General features: G+C 34.5%; 1 protein-coding gene across 1 annotated transcript in view; it reads right to left on the minus strand.

Moving 5' to 3' along the window:
• Nucleotides 1-20,469, minus strand: part of PRRG1 (proline rich and Gla domain 1) — a 126,139-nt gene that overhangs the window by 62,493 nt on the left and 43,177 nt on the right. Inside the window, exon 2 of the mRNA XM_051985049.1 lies at nt 14,555-14,609. Within this exon, the coding sequence (XP_051841009.1) occupies nt 14,555-14,564 (10 nt within the window). The 5' untranslated portion in view covers nt 14,565-14,609. The remainder of the gene's footprint in view (nt 1-14,554; nt 14,610-20,469) is intronic.

Here is a 20,469-nt window from a genome sequence, read left to right on the forward strand (position 1 = left end):
AAATCCTAGTTGCCATATATGGTTTGTAAGATCTTGGGGAAATCACAATGTCCTATTTCCAGCTCTAAGTCCACATTTCCAGTGAGCTCAAAATATAATAGAACGTTCACTATGGGGTAGCTAGGTAGCCCAGTGAATATAGCAATGAAAGTAGTAGAGTTTAGGAAAACCTGAGCTCAAATTTGACCTTCAACACTTACAAGTTGTATGACCCTGGTCAGTTGCATAACCTTGTCTACCTGGATTTCCTCATCTGTAAAATGTTCTGGAGAAGGAAATGGCAAACCACTTTATCTCTTTGCCAAGAAAATCCCATAACATAATAACGTTCATTTGTTACCATCCTGATATTATTGGTAAATTTTATTAAAAACTGTTCTTGTTAGAAAAGAACCAGCACTGCTGGAAATAACATTAGAGATCATCCAATCTAATCTTTTCTTATTTCATATATAAAGAAACAGAGGCATAAGAAAAGTTACTAACAACATTATTTTTTAAAAAGCAGAATAGCACTACCCTTCAACAGTTTATAAATATTGTTTTCCCCTGTTATTCCAACAGAAATATAATCGATTTATTATCACTACCAGGCAGACTGAATGTCCTGGAAGGATAGCCCTATGACACTGCATGTTAAATATTCAGTTCTTGTTCAGTCATTGCAGTCGTGTCTAACTCTTTGTGACCCCCATTTGGGATTTTCTTGACAAAGATACTAGAGGGTTTGCCATTTCCTTCTCCAGCTCATTTTTACAAATGAGGAAACTAAAGCAAACAGGATTAGGTGATTTACCCAGAATCACACAACTAGGAAGTGTCTGAAGCCACATTTGAACTCAAAGACAAGAGAGTCTTTGGCACTCTATGTATCACATAGCTGCCCTTTAAATTTTTGCCTTCCTACTAAGGTGGATTTTGTTATTCAGACACGTTTAAGTGTCACACTGTGGATCACAGCAAATCAATACTGTCCATTAGATTATCATGGGAAAGATATTAAAATGTTTTGCCATTTCTTTCTCCAGTAGATTAAGGCAGAGATAAAGTGAATTGCTTGGGGTCACACAACTATTGAGTTTCCAGGGACAGTCTTGAACTTGTGAGAAATGGATGGGCATTTGTTTTCCATAGTTATGAAAATTAAACTGGAGAAATGAAACTTAGAAGTTAGAAAACTGAAACTCCCAAGGACATCAAAGAATAATCAAAGGTGGAGTTTATTTTCTCCCAAAAGAATGTAAACTCCTTGGGAGCAGGGACTGGCTATGTAAAGAGATGTGAAGATTCATGTTCTGTAACTTCTGTAACATTCAAGTAATGGAGAACCAGAGGTGGGAGATCACAAGTCAGAAAGATGGGGAAGTCCTGAGACCAAGATGGAAATAGGTGATTGAGGAACTGTATCAGGATTGATGTGAAAAATCCTCAAATGGACACAAAAAAAGGAGGAATTAAGTGGTATAGCAGTTTTCTCAGAAAACTGACCCCCTCCCACAGTTTAGGGCTATAGTTTCAGGAAAAACCCCTTGCTTATACCCTAGTTTAATTTTATATAGTTCCTCTGTTCTTATACCCTGAGGGTAGATTCCCATGGCATACTGTGAGCCCTGATACTAAGTCAAGGACAGCTGGGCCCAATGTCAGGGTATAAAATAGGTTCTGTTGCTTGTCCTGTGTCTCACTCTACCAGACTATGCTACTGGAGGTGACGCTCCTTTCCTGTAGGGATTGAATAAATTGCTTTCTGCTTTGGCTCTGAGAAATGTCCATTTGAATCGTTTTGAGTTAATGGTGGCTGTCCCACACGAACTTCACCTACTGCACCACTGAGCAGCTCCTACTTTTCATTCTCAACAGATTTCAAAATACCCCAATATATCCCAACACAGCTAGCTCTCTCCTCAGAACTTTTTCAGCGTTTTCTATGTCTATTTATGCCATTTGCCAAGCACAAACAGATTGAGGTCACATTCTTTTATCTGTATGACCTTCCTCGCCAACCAGGGCAAGAGCTCCTCTAGGATAGGGTATATGTGTCTTATATATTTCTCTATCTACCACTGAGGGTTAAATAAGTGTTGCTATTGTGGGACAATGATAATTCTGATTCTTCAAAATCTTCTCCCTCTCCTCTCCCCATACCTCACGTGCTTTTTGTTTCTCATAATAGAAGTAATCTTCCTAAAGCATAGGTCTGACTGTGTCACTCACTTCTTATTACCACCAGAATCAAATATAAAATTCTCTGGCTGGCCATCAAAGCTCTCCATAACTTGGCTTATTCCTATTTTTCCTGTTCCCTTATACCCAGCTCTTTGCTGTGGCTTACACAATCCACCTCCCAGCTTTGTATACTTTCACTGACTGGTTCTTCCTGTTGACTGGAATTTTCTCCTTTCTCCTAATTTTCTTTTCACTGGCTTCCTTTAAATAAGAGAATAAAATTCCATTTCTGCAAAAAGTTTTTAATGGTTCTCTTCTAACACTAATGTCTTCCTTCTGAGTCTATCTCCACTGTTTGTTCTACATGAATCTTCTTTTTATATAGTTGTTTTAGACTGCAAACTTTTTGAGGACAGGGTGGTTTTTTTGTGTGTTCTCCCCCTCTCCCCCCCCCATATATATGTTATAAATGTCATAGTGACATTTATCACTATGCTTGGTTTTAACAATAAAAACTTTGACTTGAGTTGACTAAGAACCTAATAAAGTCCTTAAGGAAAGCACAAATTGTTTTATTTTTCTCTCTTTTCATAGTGAGATTAAAAAGAAGAAGAAGATAGAAACATAAAGAGTCTTCTTTGGGATCTCTCATGCCAGAAGGAAAGAAGGCTTAGAAGAGCTTACTTATGCTACTTTGTAAGAAGCAGGATATATGCCAAAATTTAAGCTGAATATTCCTTTATGGGAAAAAATATTGTTTCCATTTATCTTTAAGCAATGACAGAGATTATGAAATCCAAGTTGGAAGAATTTCTCAGTGGTGTCTGTAGATCAGAGGTTACTCCATGTTAAGTAGGTCAGGAGAACAAATCCCAAGTGAGTCATTCCCAGGACAGTTAAAGAAGTACTAGTTTAGTTTAGTTTCCCCAGAGGAGAGGAAAGATGCCTAAAGGATAGAGCACAAGTCTTTAGGGGTAATGTGAGCTGCTTCCAGAGATAGAAGACAGGAAATTCAAATCACCTCTGTGTCTTTAATGTGGAAAGGAAGGGAGAGAAAGAGAGAGACATAAAAGGAAAGATGAGCTCTAAATATGGACAAAAGATTAAAAGTCATAATGGTCCAGAAAAGGTCATGCAGAATTTAAAGATATGATAGACATGAAACTTTAATGCTAGAAGGGCTTTGAGACCACTTAATCCAATCTTCCTAATTTACAGAAAAGGAAAAAAGAGGACTAGAGAGAACGAACTTATTCAAGATCACAAAAGTTACTAATAGGGCTATGATTAAAGAAAGAAGAAACTAGAGAAAAAGAAAAATATTTTTCTATTTTTATCTGATTTTGAAATGGATTTTAGTGGCTCTCCTCAGATGTGTTTTATTCATTGTTTCCCCACACACCAAATGTTAGTTAAAATTAAACTAAATTAAGCCTATAATTGGTACAATTTATTGCCACTTTGCAAATGCAAAAGTAAAATAGGTGGAATAATGAATAGACTGTTGGATCTAGAGTTAGAAAAACCTGAGTTCAGACATTTTAGCCATAGGACTCCATGGCAAGTCATTTAATCTGTTTGCTTCAGTTTCCTCATCTATAAAATGAAAATATAATAGCTCTTACCTCTTAGGAGGTTGTTGTGAAAATTAGTGAGAACATACTTATAAAGGGCTTTGCACAGTGCCTGACACAGTAAGTGCTATACCAGTTTTAGCAGTTATTAGCTTCTTCTTCTTCTTCTACTACTACTACTACTACTACTACTACTACTACTACTACTGAAATAATATTGGAAGTATAGTTTTAAAAGCTTTCACTTTGTTGGCCCAGGAATATTCATTGAAAACATGATTATGATTTTCTGTTAAGATTATAAGATGAGAACAGTTACATGGTGCAGTGGAGAACCTGAGTTCAATTTAACCTCAGACATTCTATACTTATTAGCTGCGTGACCCTGGGCAATGCCTCAGTGGGAAAAAATGACAAAAACATGAAAAGTTGTAAAGAAGCCGAGCTTTCCCAGAGCTAGGGGAAATGTATAAGGCCATTACTACAGCTTTGTGAGTGCCTAAGAACAAAAAAAGACAAGACTTGAGAGGTCACCACTCCTTCCTCAAGCTTCTGATTTGTACATCAGTATGATCCACCCTGAGGCAAGGATGCCCAGTGGAATCAATGGTACATTTTTGCTGAGTGATTTTTCCCTCTCTCTCCCCCCAAAAAGTTAAGTGAACTTTTTTTTCAAACTATTAAGTAAGTGATAAGCTTCTTTATTTCATTCTAATCTTGAACTAACTGATGGGTCTCAACAAGCCCAGCATTTGAAAGATGTGGAAGGACTGGAGCAGACTGTTATTGCCAAAGCTGGGGAAGAGACACAGAGAAAGATGAACCACAATAGTGTCCAAGTTCCTATGAATGCTAAATGCTTACAAGAAAGGAGAGTAGAAAGGAAATTGTTTTGAGTGTAGCCACTAGAATTCACTTCAAAATCAAATGAAATTTTAAAAATAATAATTTCTTTTTTTTCCCCATTTTTTTTTTCTTTCTTTAAGCTAGTTAAGGCACATGTAAATGTTCTTTAAGAACCATCCCCTGGGGTGAAGTCAGGATGAAAGAGTAAAGGCAGCAATCCATCTAAACTCTCTCAAGATTACCCTTCAAACAGTTTTAGAATAATATCATACTGAACTCTAGAGAAACTTAGCCAACAAAAGGTCAAGGTGCTTAATTTTACAACCCAATACAATTTTGGAGGAAAGGACTGTGTCACTGGGATGGGGGTCAAACCAGAGAGCAAGAAGAAGCAACACCAGCCATGGGTCTCAAAGGGGACTAAAACAGTAGCAGAAGCATCAGGAGCCCACAGCCCTGAGACAGTAAAGGGATGGGACAAGTTATCTGAAAGGGATTATAGGAATCCTGAGCTCACAGTGAGCACAGGATCAGATATTTTTTGGCAACTGTATTGCCCATGAATCTTAGTGGGTTGTAATTCCATAGCTGAGAGGAATGCTTCTGGTCCATCATAAAGCAGTGGGGAGCTCAGTCCCAGTTCCAGGGTAGAGAAAAACATTTGTGATGAGCCAAGAATTTTTCCTAAGTAAATAAATGCCAACTCATAGACCAGGAGAATAATGATCATCTCTCTCCCAGGATAATACCATTCTGAAAGAATTAGCTCTGAAAAAAGCATGAAAAATCCTGGAGCATGGGTAAGTGCTTCCTCACCCCAGGTAAACAGAGCTCAAGTTCAAGTCAAGTAGGAAAAATGAGCAAAAAAAAAAAAAAAAAAAAAAAAAGAACCCAATTCTAAAAAAGTACGATGGTGACCAGGAATATCAAGACACAAAATCAGAAGACAATGATGTCAAAACAGCTACAAGCAAAGCCTCAAAAAAAAAAAAAAAAACTGCAAATTAAACACAAGCCCAACAATAATTCCTGAAAGAGTTATGGAACAAAAATAAGATAAGGAATAAGATTAGAATGGCGAAAATTGGGAAAAGAAATGAGTGATGCAAGAAAATTATGAAAAGGAAATTAGAAGTGCAGCAAAAGGTGCACAAAAAATTTACTAAGGAAAATAAAACTTTAAAAAACCAGAAATGGCTAATGGTAAAAGAGGCACAAAAATTCCTGAAAGAAAATAATTCCACTGACCCAATGATATGACTACAAGATACCAATAAATCAAAGAAATGGGGAAGGGACCTAGTTACACAAAAATATCTAGAGTTGTTCTTTTTGTGATGGCAAAGAATTGGAAATTGAAGGAATGCCTATCAATTATTGTAATATATATATGATTATGATGGAAACTATTATGCTATAAAAAATGACAAGCTGAATGATTTCAGAAAAACCTGAAAAAACCCATATGAAGTGATACAGTGAAGTGAGCAGAACCAATACATTATTTCAAAAAGCAACAATATTGTAATTATGTTCAACTGTAAACAATTTAGCTACTATAATATAATGATCCAAGACAATTCCAATGGACTCATGATTAAAAAAAAAAAAAGCTATCCATCTTCAGGGAGAGAACTGATAAACTTCGAGTATAAATTAAAACATAAATGTTTTTCACTTTACTTTTTATTTTTTGCAACATGATTAATATAGAAATATTTTGTATGATTTTACATATATAGTTAATATCAGTGCCTACATTCTAAAAACCCAGGGGAAAAGCTAATGAGATGAAAAAATTCAGAACTCAAAATCTTAAAAGAAAAAATGGTAAAAAAATAAATAATTAATTAGAGGAAGGGGGGGGAAATAACTATTCTCTGAAGAGGATAAATGAGATAATAATTGTAAAATGCTTAGTTTGGCACATTGTAAATGTTATTAAGTATTAGCTATTACTATTATTTAATATAAATGCTGAAAATTATCATTTGTTGAATTTTCATAATTACTTTATTTAGGGATGATAAGAGATCTTCAGGGTCAAAAGGCTGTTGAAGAACTGGACCTTCTTCTCCCAGTCCCCACTAGATTCTAATTTCAGAATTGTCTAACTGTGCTAAAGGAAAGAATTATCTAGGATTTTTAAACGACATTTAGGAGGCCATTAGGAACTCCACCGCCTTGACATTTTAGGATTATTTAGTGGTAAAAGACACTGAGAATAAAGCTTGAAGAGAGTGCTTAATATTCCCCCAGGGGCCTAAAATTGGAGATAAGGAAAAATATGGTATATATGACCAAGTTGATTTCTTACAAAAATAAAGGGGTCTACCTCAGTTTAAAAATATTAAAAGGATTTATCAAGTTTGCTGGAGTTTTTTTGTTTTTTTGATCATACAAAAAAAAAAAATAAGGGATGATTTTCTAGGAGAAAGGATGTAGTAGAAATTGAGCTGATAGAAATTAAAAAAAAAATTAGAGGATTTCAAATCTTATTGATAGCATTTCAAGATGAAACCCACTTGCTGCCACTGATGGACTGCTATAGTCAAAGACTTCATTATTCTGTAGGTAGATGGAGCTGACCTTAGATTAGTTTTGAAGAGTTGACAATAAACATGGATGGGGCTTATACTTGTGGCCTGATAACACCTTCAGGACAGCATAAAGCTCTGGAATGACAAACTTGGGCAGTTGGATGGCACAGTGAATATAGGGTACTAGATCAAAAATCTAGAAGATCCAAGTTTAAATATGACTTCAAATACTTAATTAGCTGTTTAACCCTAGACAAGTCACCATTTACTTCAGTTTCCTACATCTGTAAAATAAATTAGAGAAAGAAATAGCAAATCACTACAGTATCTTTGCTAAGAAAATCAAGAAGGAAGGGAGAAAGAAAGAGAAAGAGGAAAGGGAAGGAGGGAGGGAGAAAGGGAATGGGGGGGGGGAGAAATTCTCAAGCAGAGTTATGGAGCTATAAAGAGTAAGACATTATTAAAACAATTTAACAACAATAATCACATTTGGAGAGGATTAAAAATGACCAGAGAAAGTTTTCATCTTTGAAAAAAGACAGACATTTATCAGCAATGGTCTCAAGCTACATTTCAAAGTTTTCTTTGTCATGCTAGATATTGTGGAAAACTGTCATCTTAAAAAAATAAAATAAAATGGTTTACAACTCAACAACAAATGTAAGGTGCATAACAAATTCAAAATAAAAACATTTAGGATTTCAACCATAGCCTCCCAAAGTTAGGGTTAAAATTAGCTCTAAAAATAGTTTGACCTTGACATTGGCACAAGAAGCTATCACCATTTTAGTCTGCTGGAATGCAATATAATATGCCAATATTTAACTAATGAATTGTTTTTCAAGTTGTTCCAACAATTTCTGGTGATGCTATACAGAAAATCTGATTTTTACATATGTTCAATTAAAATGGAATCTCTAACTAACAAAAAAATTTACCATTATGGCTAAGAAAATGAAGTTTTACTTTTTGACAAAAACATTTTGGGTCAGAAAACCATCATGCAAAAACAATATCTTTTACTCAGCTAGAATAAAAAGAACATAAAAGAACAAGTTGCTTTCTGAATTTTGACTACAATGTTTATTTTTGGTTTTCTACCAGAAGGGGACCAGTGGATTTTTCCTATTTCTACTTTGCCCTGATTTAAAGAAATATGTGGATAGTTTTCTTTTTATAATTTCTTAATATCCTATATATATTCTTTCATTGGTTGTGGCATTAAGGTAGTTTAATAACTTAATTTTTTTTCTTAAACTGGTTATGAAGTTAGTTATTTTGCTATGAAATACTTTCAAATTTTTTTCCCTTCTTTTGACTTTTTTAATATTTATTGTTGCGTCATAGAGCCACTGGCTTCAATTTGGGTTATGATTTTCTGGAATTTGTTGCTTGGGCAAGGTTTGATTCCTTCTGTGCCAAGCTACTTAATTACCTTTCCAATTCTTTCTTCTATAGTTCTCATTTCTTTTCTAATTTTTTCCTGTCTAGTACTCTTATTTAATTGAAAAATACCACTTTAAACTCTTAAAAACAAACTTCTTACTTCATCTGCTAATATAGTTTTCTTTTAAGGCAGTAAGTGTAGATATTTTGGAATAGTTCTAAGTCATCCTAAGTTCAAACCATAAAAGTTTTTTATGGTAAGACTAATTGTTTTTGTTTCCTTTTTTCTTACAGACTATTTCCTGACTTCAAGCTTGATATTAGGCCCTGGCCTCTGTGCATTTCTGGAGGGAAGCTTTGGGCTGATCCTGCTGCTTCCTTGGGAGTATTGAGTATTGTGTTATTCCAAGATCTCAGGAAATATTCAGTCTGGGGAATCTGTAAACTTTCAGTTTTCCCAAAGTAGTTTGATCTAGGGCAAACTCTGATGACTTACTGCTCCCTGGATCTGAACTCTGCAAATTCCTGACCTGGTTTTGGTTCTGAGCAACAGCAGACCAACAGTTGCTTGACAGTCACTATTAGACAGCTGGAAAACTGGTGGTTCCAAGTGACAAAATTGTAGGCTTTCCTTTGTTTTAGGATTATTGTTCTGGTTTTTCCTTTGTAGACTTCAGACTGGACTAGAAGCCAGAACTGAAATACAGCTCTACTCCTGGTGTTGGACTTACTGTGCTGCTGCTTGCTATTGAAATTCCTCCTCAAGCCTAGAACCTGTGGTACTTTCTTACCTCAGAATGCCACAACTGGGTAGAGGTACCTTTCTGCAGCTCATCCCTGAAATCTGGAGCTTAGGACTGAATAGTACATGACAAAGCTATCAATTACATGGAACCCCAGTATAAGTCTGAAATCTACTGCTGCCCTGATACCCAGCAGAGTGCCTGTATTCCTAGCCATACCTCATCCCCAGTGTCAGTTTTCTTTTTGACTCCTTATGACTTCTTGGATTTCTCTATCAGGACTCAGTCTAATACATGTTTGGAAGAGTTTTGGGGATGAGGGGTGCTGAGCTGTATTGCTTTCTGCTACTATACCATCTTGGGTCTGGAATATGATTTTGAAACAGAATTTATTAGATCTCTTTATCAGGAAAAGAGAGCCATTACACTCTCATTGACTTCATACATGACTATTTTATACAACTGTTATAATATGATACCTTTCAGGAAATAATGACTTGCTCGTGCTTATAAGTCTTAAGGCAGATGTCACTTGTTCTAGATAAGGCTCATAATTTAAGTATGGGTTGGAGTATTTGACCTCTAAGATTGTTTCCAGGTCTAAAGCTGTAATTCTATGATTCATTAGATAAGCAAAAAATATACAGTGAAACGGATTTCAGTCCCAAAGAGTAGATGGGTACAAGTTGATCAGGGGCAACAATGACAACTTGATGAGAAATTCTAGATTCTTACTCTACCTCTAATATATTTTCTTTTGGTTGGTTTTTATGGACTTAATTTACAATCTCTTCCATAACCATAAAAATATATAGAATGATTTTTATAGCATATTTCTTCAAACCAAATGTCCCATGAAATGCTTCTCGTTGCCTTTAAACACACAATAAAAGCAACTGTGGTAGCTCTTTTACTTGTCTCAAAGCTGTGAGCAAACCTTCCACATGGCTATCTATGCTTTCTAATATTTGGAGGAAAAGAATTGAAATTTATATAATTAAGAAATATGTGTACTTGTTGGTCACTGGATAGGGATTTCACATTTGGGATGCTAACAGTAAAGTTCATATTTAAGAAGTAATTTACAAATAGTGATTCTTAACCTTCTGTTCTACTATTATTGCTGAAAGAGAAAGTGGTCATGCAAAAATTAAGGGTCCTTCTGAGTTTTTGTTCCATAATTTGCCACAATGCAAGGACACCTCACCAAGTGGCCTGTTTACCAGTAATGAGCCTCTATGTGTTTACATTACGGACCATCACAAACATAGTCTTGTGCTCCAAACAAAGTCTTCTAAGCTAGGTAGATCTTGCTGGGGATTGCTCCCTGGTAGCAAAACCCATCACCATGACTTTGAACTGCCTGCCCTTCATGCCAGAGATACTCTCTCTTCTTACCTCCAATGAGGGCTCCAGTTACTTGTTCATTCTCCAAAAGTAGTTATATACCATCTACTATGTACCAGGCACTGGGCTATTTACTTTACAAATATTTTATTATTTGATCCTTAACTACCCTGAGAGATCGGTGCTATTATTATCCCCATTTTACAATTGAAAGAAACCTAGAGATGACATGCCCAGGATCATACAGTAAGCACTTTGCAGAGTGTCTGAAACAAAGTAGCCTAAATAAATACTTATTCTCTTTCCTTCCTCCACTCTAGTATTCATATCATTATTCTATTAGCTAGGAACAGGGAAGATATCTTCATCAAAAACCCAAAATTTAAATAACAACTAAAACTCCCAGCAAAGGCAGCCAAAAAAACTGGTCTAACTTCACTAAAATCGTGGGTTCAGGAATTCCTAAAACTAAATCAGAATCCCAAGAGTTTCTGCCAATAATGTCCCTACCCATAATGGCATAAACCCAACATTAGAGTAATTTGTTTTCTACTACTAAAAGAAACAGAGAAAATGTGGGTCTCGAGTACAGAAGTAATGAATTCATCTTGGCAGCTTCCCAAAGAATACTTTTTTTCACAGAAGAATTTAAAGTAACTCAGTCTCTTATTTTTTTCATTCAACAGCCTAAAATTACTTAATATGTTTTGAAGTCAGACTAATATAGAAACTAATGTATTCTTTTTAGTCAAAGAAGTCCTACAAAATAGTTGTTTTGGTATTACTTTGCTACTAAATGTCAACCAAACCAAACAAGTATGTTTTAAGCTGCTAGCTAGAGATAGAGATAAAAATGGAACAAGTCGCTGCTCTCAAAAGCATTGCCTCTATAAGATACACATATAGGAAGGAATATTGTGCAAAATAAATACAAGAAGCAGAAGATTTTACAAATGGAAGTAGTAGAGAGCAAGCATAACATGAACTCCCCTTTTATCTGAACCAAAGGAAGATTAAACACACACACACACACACACACACACACACACACACACACACACTACATTTGGTGTTACAAAAATGCATTCAACTCAATGGGGAAAATAGGAATGGAGAGAAAGGAGTTTCAGAGGAAGGAAGAATTAAGAAAGGAAGAATCAAAAGCAAAACAAGACTGATCAAAAGGCTGGACTGGGTGGGAAGGAAAAGAATAGGATCAGACAACTAATTATAGATTACTAGCATGAATTCTATTCAGTTTCTTTCAATATCTTTTATTTTGTAGAGGGATGAAGGACAGACAAAGAGGTGAAAATTAAAAGGGGTAATAAGAATAGGGAAAACACAATTATCAATCATAACCATGAATGTAAATAGGATCAACTTATCCATAAAAAAGGAAGGTAGTGAGAAGTATGGTGTTGAGCTATTGAAACAAAAAAAAATTTTTACATTTCAGATGAATTTAAAAAAAATAGAGGTGATAATCATGATTTCAAATAAGACAATAAAAACAATTAAAAGAAACAAAAAAGAAACTACATTATGCTTAATGGGTCAATGAATAAGGAAATAAAAACACTAATGCTAAATATAAATATATACCAAAAGACACTATATAAAAATCAAAAGCAAAAATTCATTAAAATACAGGGAACAACAAACAGAAAAAATAATAAATAATTTTAAAAGATCCCCCTTTCAAGAAAAACAGTTTAAAAAATAAGTAAGAAAGAATTTGAACACAATTTTGGAAATGTTAAATATATTCTACCTCTGGTATTTACTAAATGGGCATCATAAGAGCAGTATACTTATGGTACCTTTAGTCACAAAACCATATCACTAAAGTACAAAAAACTTAAACAAGTATAGAAAAGCAAATATGTTAAACATATCTTTTACTATTCAGGAGAGAATAAAAACTATAATCAGTTTTTGAGGAAAGAATTCAAACTTAAATATGCACTAAATAATACAATCCTAAAAAAGTATGGATCAAACAAATTGTAGAAATAATAACGAGTTCTATCAAAGAAAAGTATAGCAATAAGACAATAAATAAAACTTTACAACTACAATCACTTTCAACCAAAGAAGCAAGTATCAATGTATTGGGCTTGCAATTAAGAAAATTAATACCAATTTTTTTTTTCCAAAACCCAAATAAATACAAAATACACACTATGGGAAAAAAATTAATGACAAATGAAGAAAAATGATAGAAAACTCTTTTACTCAAATGCATGAAGCAAAAATGATCATTTAAATGAAATGATAAATACTTTAAAATAAAATACTAATTAATGGAACATATAATGTAAATTTTAAATTCTTCAGCCTCAGAAAAGAAAATTGACTAAACTATAAATGAATTTTCAAAGAGAAAAATCTGAGATGACATTATAGTTGAATTCTATAAAACATTCCAAGAAAAAAAAATAGGGTGTTATAATATTTGAGTATTAAATAATTCTCCCATATTTCTTCAAAAAGTAAATGTGATGTTGATACTCAAACAAGAGAAAGCAGAAAAATAAAATTACAACCCAATATAGCTATTTAACATTGATTCAAACTACTAAATACAATATTAGATATCGCACAAGCAACATATTTAAAAAATTATTTATACTATATCCTCATTGAAATTGTATTAGGAATTCAGGATTACATTAACATTAAGTATACTGTAAAGATAGCAAGATTAAACAGGGGCAGTGAAAGTACATTCTCAAATGGATTTGTGAATGTCATCAATATTAAGAGTTTCTTCTCATAAAGCCCATTCAGTGCAACTTTTGTCCTAAAAGTTTGCCAGGTTTTGTGGAAGCCTTCTTCTCTTTGTTCTGACTACTCAAGAGTACTAATATAGCACTAATCCTATACCTATCATCCTTAGATCTTAATATATGATCAGTCCTTTTTCCTCTTCCTATCATTCCTTGATGACATTCTTTTTTCCTGTTCTTCCCCAGACTTCTTCCTTGTGTTTATATGCTGCAGCCCATTTCATACCATCATGAATTTTTCCATTGCTCTCTGGCTAGTACATACATGCCCTTAATGTATGTTTTCTTGTTGTTGTTTTTTGTTTTCCACATCAATAGAAACAAAACCATTTCTATCTAACAACCTGAAATACAGAATTCCTTACATATTTCAGTGGTTCTTCCTAAATAGTTCCCACAATGAAACAACAATTTTAGGTTTATTTTAAATCCAATTCAACTCTATAGGCTATTGGAAATTCATTAAGTTCATACTGATATATGAACAACAATGAAAAGAATAAATGAACTTGGCTTCTGCATAATTCTTGGCAAATATTTAAGCATCTGTATGCAAAGCACAGGAGAAAGGGAAAATTTTTAATAAAACAATATTCCCTATCCCCAAGGAGCTCATTGTCTGGTAAATGAATAATTAAAAATTACAATAATTTGTATAATTATTATTACAATTATAATAATTACAACAGCATTATACCATAACTATTACAGAGTTGCAAAAAAGAAAAAAAATGGGAATCAGGAGCTATTCAAAATCTAAGAGGGAGAGTTGTTACCAAGAGGACCAGGATTAATTTAGAATTCCCTTTCCTCCTTCATCCATGGTAACATCAATGTATGGTAGCTCTCCAAAAGAGAAAAAAGTGAAAGAAGAAAGAAGGAGGGCAGCATATTTCTATCTTTGCTAATAGGAGGCCATAGGCAGGAGTTTATTATTAGCTGCATGTGGTTTGCTCCAAATCACTTACTTCACATACCTGAGTTGGGCAGAGGTTGAATTTACCTACCCAGGTAAAAACCTTGTGACCTTGTACAACAAGAACACAAAAAATTCCCTCAAAAGAACTTCACATTAAAAATAGAATTGTCTGCCCTGGGGGTAGGCTAATCCTAAAATAACTTGCAACATTAACACCACCTAAAAGTAAAGAGTAACTTACCCCTCTCCATGACTTTTCTCTTTGGTTTTAAGTAGGCCCCTGGATGAAAATGATCCTGTATAAAACATGATATAAACACATCAGTTTTGAATAGGTTAATTTGTGAATTAGGATGAGTTTTCTGAAATCCAGACTTTTATATAGTAAATGTGAGCTTTTCCTTTTGGTTTACAAAAACTATTTGCTTTAATAGTAATCTTTTCTTTGTGACATAAGTACATGAGACATGATGTCTAACCTCAATGCAAAATGGATAGTTGTGCTCTGTATGTATTTCTTCTCCTGCCTCCCCACCTTACTACCCACCCCTAATCTGAAGTTTGTGTAGCAGACTACTCTACTTAGCTCTCAGCTGCAGAAAATGCTTAGAGATCCCAGCTACAGTTTAAATTCTAGCACATTCTCCTTATCAACTTGTTTGTTCTCCATCCCTTGGTCAAATATAGTTTAATTCTCTATTAATTTCAATATATTTTCTGCACATTAATTGAAAGCATCAACCTTTGGGATGCTAATGAAATTGACAGAGGCATGATTAAGCACACATCCCAGGCTATGTTATCTCTATTAAACTATATAATTTAATGATTAGATAAGCAATATGGTTTACTGGATAAAGTCCAGCTGGAAGTCAAGAAGACCTGGGTTGACATCCTTAACTTTGACACATACTGGTTGTGTGGCTCTTGTCAACAAAGATCATAAATTATAGATTACTATAGATTGCATTATTAAAACTAGTTTTTTTTCTGTACACCAATGAAATCACATCAAACTCCTTAATGAATAGAGAATTAACAGAACATAGAACAGAAACTTAGGAGAAAAAAATACACCTCCACAAATGCATGTGGTCTCAAACACACACACACACACACACACACACACACACACACACGTAAAAAAGGGTAAGAAAAATCTTGCTGTTTCATTTTTCCCAAAGGCATGAACAAAACATACAAAGATTGGAAAAAAAATTCAATAGTGCTTCTTACTCACTTGAACAGCACTGAACCCTTAATGAAGAGAGGAAACAATCAATTAACTAGCAATTTTTTGGAGAGGTACTAGCCATTACCTAACACTTCAAGGGCAATAAAAGAAGCATAAGACACGGTCTCTGCCCACAAGTTTATGACTTACATGAGGATAAGTAACATGCCTATAGGAAGCAATTAGAGGCTAAAAAAATATAAATTGTGCTAAATTGTATAGTAAGTGCTGTCAAATAAAAAATGGACTAAAAGCATGCATTCTAAGTCTTGGTCTTGTAACTGTCTATTTGACCTATGGCGAATAAAACTCTTTGGACCTCAGTTTATTTATGTGTAAAATTAGTGAACTAATCTATTTCCTTTTCCCCAGAATATAATACTAAACCTTCAGTAAAGGCTCTAACATCAAATATAAACTCTTTAGTAAGGCTTTAAATTAAGCCCTTCCCAACCTGGTCACAGTTATTTTTCCAACCTCACTGTATATTATTACTTCAGTTCCCACCTTTCCTCCTTAACTCTGTGATGTCACCAAGAAGACTTTCTCTCTGATCCTCACACATGGCATTTCATCTACCATATCCATATCTTTGCATTGTCTCCTTCCCAAGTTTGCAATGTACTCTGCTCTCACTTCCACCTCTGTGAGTTCTCTCTCTTCCTTTTAGACACAATTCAAATGCCACTGTTTATATGAAACCTCTCCTGAAGTGTCCAAATGCTAGTGCCCTTGAACAGGACTTCTTGAACTTTTTTTCACTTCTGATCCCTTTTCACCCAAGTGTATATGGTACATAAAATAGGTATACAAATCAAACCTTTACTGATGGTAAATCATAATTTCATGATTCCCACATTCAATTATGTGACTTAATTTTAAAAGATTTGCCCTTGATCACAAACTAATTTGTAATAAACTATATAGTTTTGATTTATATTGAGAGACGCAGCAGAGTATATGGCAAATAGAGCAATGTCTTTAGTATCAGAAGGAACTTAATTCAAATGCCATCCTACATATTTAATTAGCTGTTATCTTAGGCAATTCTTTGGGTTTCTCTTTCTTCATATAAGAAATGAAGGGGATGGACTCAATAATATCTAAGATCCAGTCCAGCTTTAAATATATGAACCTATTCTCTAAATACTTACCTATTTAACATGCCCCCATTGGAAAGTAAGCTCCATGTACACAGAAATTGTTTTATTCATGTCTTTTTATTTCTAAATGTTCAGGAGGTCTAGCATCTCTGGTGTGAGGACTTGCTGAGCCCTTCTCAGGGTTGTTTATCCACCTTTGGAGTCCACCGGATTCACCCAACTTTCATGCAGTAGCAGGTACAGCAGCCACATGCTGGTAAACTGTCTCAGCAGACAAAGTAAACCAGGCTTAGGGGAACTGACAAGCTTTAAAACCGTTGGTGAGTTAGGGGGATAATCTACCCCAAGCATGTGAAGAGATCCCTGGCAGAATGGATGGATGAGAACAATTTGTTCCAGTGGCTATGAAGGTGACTGAAATAGCACTGTGAAATAGGGCAAGGGTAAGAATAGATTAGGGATATGTAGTGTCAGATACTGACTTTTGTCTTGCCCCCTCAATGTTGACTCAGAATGAGATAGTGAGTCTGATAATTTTGTGCAACTCCATCTTGCTTAAATCCAATTCAAGTAAAGTACCCAATAAAGACATCATCCCAATATGTCAGTGGTTCTCTCATAAATGACAAAAACATCTCAAATCCAATAGAGTACCAAGTAAACAGCAGATTTAATATATTGATTAATTGATGCTACATTCTCATTAAAATGCACTTTCTTTTGCCTAGCAGAGTCTTACATGTATAGGTATTGCTGAACTGAACAGTCAGTGAATAATAAAATAATATACTCATTATACATCTAGTATTTTTATATCCCTAACTATATGCCAGGCATCATGCTAAGTATTTTATAATACTATCTCATTTTATCCTTGTAACATCTCTTGCAAGCAGATGTTATTATCCCTATTTTACAGATGAAAAAACTGAGGCAAACAGAAGATAAGTGAAGGACTAAATAATTAGTGAGTATGTTAGGCTGCATTTTAATTCAGGTCCTCCTAATTTGAAGTCTAATTACAAAAATTAGTGGAAGAGAGATAGGTTAGATAAATATGGGCTGCAGTTATCGAGACCAATTCAAAGAGATTAATCTCTGGGATTTTATCTTTTTAGATTTATTTAAATTTATTTCAAATCTTACTATCAATTTGTGCCTGCAAGTTTTAGGTGTTTTCTGATGCATTGTTGGTGGAGTTGTGAACGGATCCAACCATTCTGGAGAGCAATCTGGAATTATGCCCCAAAAGTTACCAAACTGTGCATACTCTTTGATCCAGCAGTGCTACTACTGGGCTTATGTCCCAAAGAAATACTAAAGAAGGGAAAGGAACCTGTATGTGCCAAAATGTTTGTGGTAGCCCTGTTAGTAATGGCTAGAAGCTGGAAAATGAATGGATGCCCATCAATTGGAGAATGGCTGAATAAATTGTGGTATATGAATATTATGGAATATTATTGTTCTGTAAGAAATGACCAGCAGGATGAATACAGAGAGGCCTGGTGAGACTTACATGAACTGATGTTAAGTGAAATAAGCAGAACCAGGAGATCATTATATACCTCAGCAATAATACTGTATGAAGATGTATTCTGATGGAAGTGGATTTCTTCAACAAAGAGAAAATCTAACTCAGTTTTAATTGACCAATGATGAACAGAAGCAGCTACACCCAAAGAAAGAACACTGAGAAATGAATGTAAACTATTTGCATTTTTGTTTTTCTTCCCGGGTTATTTTTACCTTCTGAATTCAATTCTCCCTGTGCAACAAGAGAACTGTTTGGTTCTGCACACATATATTGTATCTAGGATATACTGTGAAATATTTAACATGTATAGGATTGCTTGCCATCTGGGGGAGAGGATGGAGGAAGGGAGGGAGGGAAAAAGTCGGAACAGAAGCGAGTGCAATGTTGTAATAATGTTGTAAAAAAATTACCCTGGCATGGGTTCTGTCAATAAAAAGTTATTATAAAATAAAAAATAAAAGAAAAAGAAAAAGAAATAAAAACTGTGTTTCATATAACTGAATGTAGGGGTAACAAAATCATGATCTATTATCAGTAAATATTTGATTTGTATACCTATTTTATCTATATCTATATACTTGGGGTCATATAAAAATTTCTTGGGTGAAAAAGGGTCACAAGTGGAAAAAGTTTAAGAAGTCCTGTTGTAGAGCATTCATTGGATATCTTACTGATTCCCTTCTTCCCTATATATAGAATATAGAATATTCAATAGAGGAGCCAAAACATAAACTCTAAATAAATTGTCCCCAAGGTGTTAAAAAGTCAAAAGAGCTGAGCTCCTCCATCATGAATCAGAGGTCAGTCCCACAGGATTTAATTGGTCCAACCACATGCATGGATCTAGAACAGTGGAGCCTCTTAATGGACAAGGAAAAGTTTTCCTAGAATTAAAAAGTGTGGGTTTTTTTTTCACTTAATAGTATCTTATTTTTTACAATCACAGGTAAAGATAGTTTTCAACATTCACTTTTACAAGATTTTGAGTTCCAAATTTTTCTCTCTCCTTTCTTTCCTTCCTCCCACCTCAAGATATAGCAAGCAATCTGATATAGGTTATACATATCCAATCACATTAAACATATTAGTCATGTTGTGAAAGAAGAATCTGAAAAAGAAAAAGAAAGTGAAAATAGAAAGCTCTATATTTTAGACTTTTTAGTTCTTTTTCTGATAGTTGGTATTTTCCACCCTGAGTCTTTTGGAAATGTCTTAAATCATTGTATTGTTAAGAGGAGTTAAGTCTATCAAAGTAGATCATCATACAATGTTACTGTTACTGTGTATAATGTTCAGACTCTGCTCACTTCATTTGGCTTCAGCTTATGTCAGTCTTTCCAGGTTTTTCTGAAATCTGCCTGCTAATCATTTCTGACAGCACAAAAGTATTCCATTACATTCATACCCCACAATTTATTCAGACATTCCCCTCAACTTCCAATTTCCCTACCACCATAAAAAAAGCTGCTACAAACATTTTTGCACATGTGGGTTCTTTCCCCTCATAATCTCTTTAGGATACAGACTTAGTAGTGTTATTGCTGGATCAAAGAGTACCCTTTTATAGACTTAGAGCTCTTTGGGTACAATTCCAAATTGCTCTTCAGAATGGTTGAATCAGTTCACAACTCCACTAACAATGCATTAAATGCACCTAATCTTCCCACATCTTCTCCAACAATTCCTTTGAACATTTATCAACAGGGGAATGACTTGTGCTCTTGGAAATTGGATTCAGTTCTCTATGTATTTTAGAAATAAGTCCTTTATCAGAAATATTGACAGTAAAAATTGTTTCCCAGTTTTCTACTTTCCTTCCAATCTTGGTTGCATTAACTTTGTGCAAAACCTTTTTAAGGTGCTAACTTTTAAGTGTTAACTATGAACCAAGTGGGCAACCAAATGATATAGGGTGACCTGCCTAGAGTCAAGGAAGATATCTTCCTGAATTCAAAATTGTCTTCAAATTCAAATATTTACTTGGTATTACTTAACTCTCTATGTCTCAGTTTCCTCATCTGTAAAATGAGCTAGAGAAAAAAATGGCAAACCAGTACAGTAAAAGCAAAACTCCAAAGTCAGACGTGATTCAACAGCAACCAAAAATGCTTAGCACGTTAGAGTTACCTTTTCATTTGATCCTCACAACAGCTGAAGAAAGGTTTATTATCAGCCCCATTTTATAGATGATGCAAGTGAGGAAAGCACAGGTGAAATAACTTACCCACAGTCAATGTTTGACGCCAAATCTGAACACAATTTTTCTAATTGTAGCCTCTGGGCTC

This window comes from Antechinus flavipes, chromosome 3 (genome assembly GCF_016432865.1).
Source record: "Antechinus flavipes isolate AdamAnt ecotype Samford, QLD, Australia chromosome 3, AdamAnt_v2, whole genome shotgun sequence".
Classification (NCBI taxonomy): domain Eukaryota; kingdom Metazoa; phylum Chordata; class Mammalia; order Dasyuromorphia; family Dasyuridae; genus Antechinus; species Antechinus flavipes.